This window comes from Beta vulgaris, chromosome 5, assembly GCF_026745355.1.
Source record: "Beta vulgaris subsp. vulgaris cultivar EL10 chromosome 5, EL10.2, whole genome shotgun sequence".
Lineage (NCBI taxonomy): Eukaryota > Viridiplantae > Streptophyta > Magnoliopsida > Caryophyllales > Amaranthaceae > Beta > Beta vulgaris.
In genome coordinates, this window is record NC_079206.1 from 6,051,617 (window position 1) to 6,056,321 (window position 4,705).

The window sequence follows — 4,705 nt, forward strand, 5'->3', positions numbered from 1 at the left end:
GAGGCCCAAAAAAATATTAAAAAAAAAATTTTTTTTTTTTTGCTTTTTTTTCTACACTAAATTAATACATAATCAATTATATATAGGTAAAAGGTTATATTTCATATATTTTTGTTCCTGAATACAAGAAATACTACAAATAAACAACAATTGCAAATTATAAAAAATACAATTATGGGTTTAAAGAAACACAAACACTAAAATTATTCCATGAGAGTTTTCCATGTTTACAAGCAGCTGCGTTACAGTTTTTAAATGAGGAATGCTGCACATTTAAACAAACAAGATGAGGATATGGAAAGGGGAATGACCAAATGATTTAACTGGCAGATAATTTACTGATTCAATAAAAATCTAGTCTAACTCCCTGGAAAAAAAAGAAATACTATCAAAATACACAAACCTGTGTAATCCATTTTCCATATATGCATCAAGTGATGAAATCACTAGTGCCAGCTGCTGTAACACCTGCATGGCTGCATCATTGCTAGAGCAATTCAGAATAAAACTTGAACTGAGGCAAACTGCACTAACGTGTTCCTACAAGAGAATTTAACATACCAATCAATCACTCTATCAGTAGAATATATCTCTGTTACTCTTTTTATAGATCTTACTACAAATGTCAAGGTTCGGTTATCTTTTTATATGTGAGCCTTTCTCTTTCAGGAATAATGAGACTGCATAACAGAGAAGGATAGATAAGGTAGATCACCTGCCATTCAGAAACAACTCCAAAAATTGCTATTTGAAGCAACAGTAATCCAACATATGCCTCGAAACCCTGAAAATATTTGGAGAGTACATACGATCAATAAATCTAGGCTTCAACTGAGTTCACATTTGGCAATCTAGGCTCTCATCATTAACAAGCATACATCAACATTAATTATATCGACGCCAACTCGCCGGGGGGGGGGGGGGGAACCGGGAATAAGAAAGGAAACAGTAAAATCCCATTTGGTCTGTCAAGAGTGAGGTACAAGTGCAACAACACAAAAACACTGACTCCCAGGTAGGATCAAGCTTACATTATTTCCTTACATCAGCTTCATGATGAAATAAAATATGTTGTTTGTTATACCCCAAACTTCCCAGAGAAACCCTGACCTTCAGTTGCAAATATCAATTTCCTCATTTATCTATTAACTTTGACTATATATAAACTTTCTATGATATTAACTAAGATGCTAATGGATTCGTCCCAATATGTATTCTCCAAGTACGATAGTTGATAGCCAATTACAACTTACAAGAGTTGTTGATTTGCAGAATGGAGCAAATAACTGAATTGCAGCTAAACAAGATCTTTGAAACTTGAAAGACACATGCATTATAACTTATAAGTTGACATAAAAGCAATATCATCAATATTTTGTATGTCATTGATCATGTTTATTTTGAGATGTGTAAAATTCATTATTTTTGGTTTTAGTTTAACATTTGCGCATGATTTGCCGAAAAAGAGGTCTTCTATCTAATAAATAAGAAAGTTATATTTGTTCCTTGTTGATGTATGGATCAATGCTGATCATGACCCTCATGCTGATGAGAGAAGCAACTGACTATTTCTTACTTCGCAAGCTCAGCAGTTTGTTGTAACTAACTCCCTCTCTGCTGTAACTAACTCTAGATATATTCTAGATTCCTGTATGTAATGACAGTACTATATAAATTGTCTCTTAGCTTATTTTCAGTAATGATGTAATCATTTTCATTCTTCTCACATAATAATAAAAACGTTTATTGTTTAGTTGGACTAGTTTAGGAACTCAACGTTTATTGTTTACCACCGGTAGGCTGTAGCACAATGGTTAAAGTTATCAACTGGAAGCATTTAAAAGAAAACATCACCATAAGGGGCCCATGACCTATGCTAATTTAGTAGTATAGGAGGGTGCACAACAGAACCTTATTACCCTTGTATAACTGCAACACATTAAGCTCATGGCCTCATTACAGATAAAACAAGTATGACTATAGAGTTTGCTCACATTGAGCAAAGTACGTTACCTCCTTGCAGGTAGAGTCTCTGATCCTTGTAATTCGAGAATACTACAGTATCTCCAGAAACTGCAAAGGCACCATCTCCATATTCTTGAGCACGTGTGCGAACAGAAAATTTTTTAGAATTCATGCCCAAGTGAACTGATGGAGGTTGTGGTGGTGAAATGTAGCAACATGATGTTCTCAACACAGGGACTCGTAATTAGAGCTGCCTCAACCTGCACGAGAAAATTTACTCAGGTTTTGGATCTGAAAGAGTCAGGAGCCATTGTCAGTGACAACTTACCTTTCCTAAGGAAACATATTCCCTGTGCTGAAGAGCTTAACAATGTCCTTTTTACGGTCGACGATCTCAAGGCAACCATCATCATGAAATTGTCCTATGTCGCCAGTGTAGAACCACCTCATCCCGGTCTCATCAACCTTCCAAAACAATAAGATAAAACCAAAGTGCGTACTACCATTCTTTTCACAGAAATTAACCAACATAAGTCAAAACATACCTTGTACACTTCGTTGGTTTTGTCTTCACTTTTGAAATATCCAAGTGTGACATTAGGACCACCAATAACAATTTCACCCCTAGACATTGGTTTATCGCTTAGAAGATATCCCCCTTCAGACCAATCTATTAACTGTTACACAAGATGTTATACTTCAATAAATAGACAAGATAATCACATGTAAAATACTAACCAATATCATATTACAGAGATTATAGATGCTGCACCAGGACATGAATTAAAACACCATATCTAATCCTTGTTCTCAAGTCAAGTTAGTTTAATTTATGACATTTATTAGTGTAGCTGTGTAAGTGACATGATTGAAATAAACCTTGGTGTTAAAGTAGTACATCACAAGGAATGCAAGTACATAGAAAGAAGCCAGCGGCGGGGATTTGATGTCTTACAAAATGGCAAGGAGAGGTTGATAGTCTACTTAAGAACAGGTGCAGTAATAAATGTAAACCCACAGAAAAGCTTACAGTTTTTTAGAATATATAAGAAAGAGTCAATAATGTCCCTCACCTTTATGAATGAGCATGGAAGAGGAGGACCAACACGGCCAACAGAAGTATCGTCATACTCTGTAAATGTTCCACCAGCACAAGTCTCGGTGAGCCCATAACCTTGACCTATTGGAGCACTAAATTTGACCAAAATGTTAAATTCTGCAGAATACTTGAGCAGTCTGATACAGACAATTAAGACTAGTAGCATAATGTTGCACATAAATGCAAAGATACAGCAGCTAGATCTGGATGTTTATAGGTAAAATTTGGGATAAGAAAAGGTTTTTTTTTTTATGTGAATGGATAAGAGAAAGATAGTCCCTATACATATACGCCACATACAAAATAAAAGTAAAGAGGGAAAACATGAGACATAAACGGAAGGAAACAAACTTGTCCCTATCTAGCTTTCCGTCAGAATGCAGGTGTAGTCATGTAGATGCACCAAGACAGAGCAGAAGATCAATTAAGACACATGAAAAGGCTATGAACATACTAACCCAATACAAATATTGGTGAATCTTTGAGTATCACCAGAAAGAGGTGCACCGCCGGATAAAATGAGACGTATTTGACCTCCCAGCACTGCTCGGACCTTTCTAAACACTAGGAAATCCCAAAGAACCCTTTCTGGACCCCTTGCACCAAACCATCTTCCGTTCATTGCAGATAAGCGGCGGTTGTATGCAAATTCAAATAATCTTTTGGACAGTGCACCCTTGGCATTATTGAACAACTGCAGCTTCACATTCTTCAACACTCAAACGTGTCTTTTGCTGAGTCAAATTCTCTCTCTTCTCACTTGCTCTCACCACCAATGGTGATGCACAAGCATGCCCAGAATTTCCCCAATTTGTTGGGCGAATTTTCGCAAACCCTAACCCTACATTAGAACCAAAACCCACAAATCGCTGTGAATTCTTGAAATTCTTAATTGATCCAGCATCACAAGGAACATAGTTGTTCAGAAATGTTTAGAAAGCTGAAAAATTATGAAATCAACTCAATAGGGGAAGTTGAGAGATATCTGTACCTCGCAATTCATCTTTGTTCACACCTCGTAATTCTTCTACTCTTCTTGTGGCTCATATTATGTAACTTCGTCTTCATTTTCGGTCTTTTCGGCATCTTCTATGTCTTTGTCGTCGTCATCTTGGTACAAGTTCAGCAAATTAAAAACCTCCTTCGATGCCATTTGAGAAATTCTAGGGTTTTGTGACAGAAGGAAAGTTCGAATTGGAAGGGAGAAATTAGGGTTAATAGGAGAGAGAGTGAAATTGGGGAAGTTCATTATTGAGAGGGTTTTAACGATTAAGATCGAAGAAGAAGGAAATAGGATTTGGAAGGGATGAACAAGAAAATGTTTGTTTGAGACTTCCACAGGGTAGATGAGAGAGATCGAGAGTGGAGAGGGTAAGAGAGAGAAAGGGAGAAAGAGAGAGTGTGTCGAACAGAGAGAAGCAAGAGAAAAATCAAAAGGGGAGAGCAGTAATTAGAATTGAGGAGAGGAGGGGAGCGAGTGAAAAAAAAAGTGGCAGGAATAACAAATGCTCCGGTCAAACGGAGCATTTGTGAATCTTTTATATTAAAATATTAAAGGAACTAATCAAATGCTCCGTTTGTGAAACAACCAAAGCATTTGACAAGTAGCAAAAGAACTTTTTTCCACTAGTGTCAAAATAG

General features: G+C 36.6%; 1 protein-coding gene across 1 annotated transcript; it reads right to left on the reverse strand.

Moving 5' to 3' along the window:
- Positions 1-2,273: 2,273 nt before the first annotated feature.
- Positions 2,274-3,738, reverse strand: LOC125497362 (long chain acyl-CoA synthetase 9, chloroplastic-like). Its single transcript, XM_048643929.2, has 4 exons — positions 3,523-3,738; positions 3,039-3,156; positions 2,511-2,642; positions 2,274-2,430 (listed from the first exon to the last, which is right to left on the reverse strand). The coding sequence occupies exons 1-4, from the start codon at positions 3,684-3,686 to the stop codon at positions 2,299-2,301; spliced, it is 546 nt and encodes a 181-aa protein (XP_048499886.1). The 5' UTR covers positions 3,687-3,738; the 3' UTR covers positions 2,274-2,298.
- Between the last annotated feature and the right edge of the window lie 967 nt (positions 3,739-4,705).

What these genes read in the sequence shown, in the direction of transcription:
- LOC125497362 (XM_048643929.2), bottom strand. Translation starts at nt 3,686, where the DNA reads ATGAACGGAAGATGGTTTGGTGCAAGGGGTCCAGAAAGGGTTCTTTGG. An exon ending in TTCCATGCTCATTCATAAAG is followed by an intron (nt 2,643 to 3,038) that starts GTGAGGGACATT and finishes CTTGTGTAACAG; the next exon opens with TTAATAGATTGGTCTGAAGG. An exon ending in AAACCAACGAAGTGTACAAG is followed by an intron (nt 2,431 to 2,510) that starts GTATGTTTTGAC and finishes TTGTTTTGGAAG; the next exon opens with GTTGATGAGACCGGGATGAG.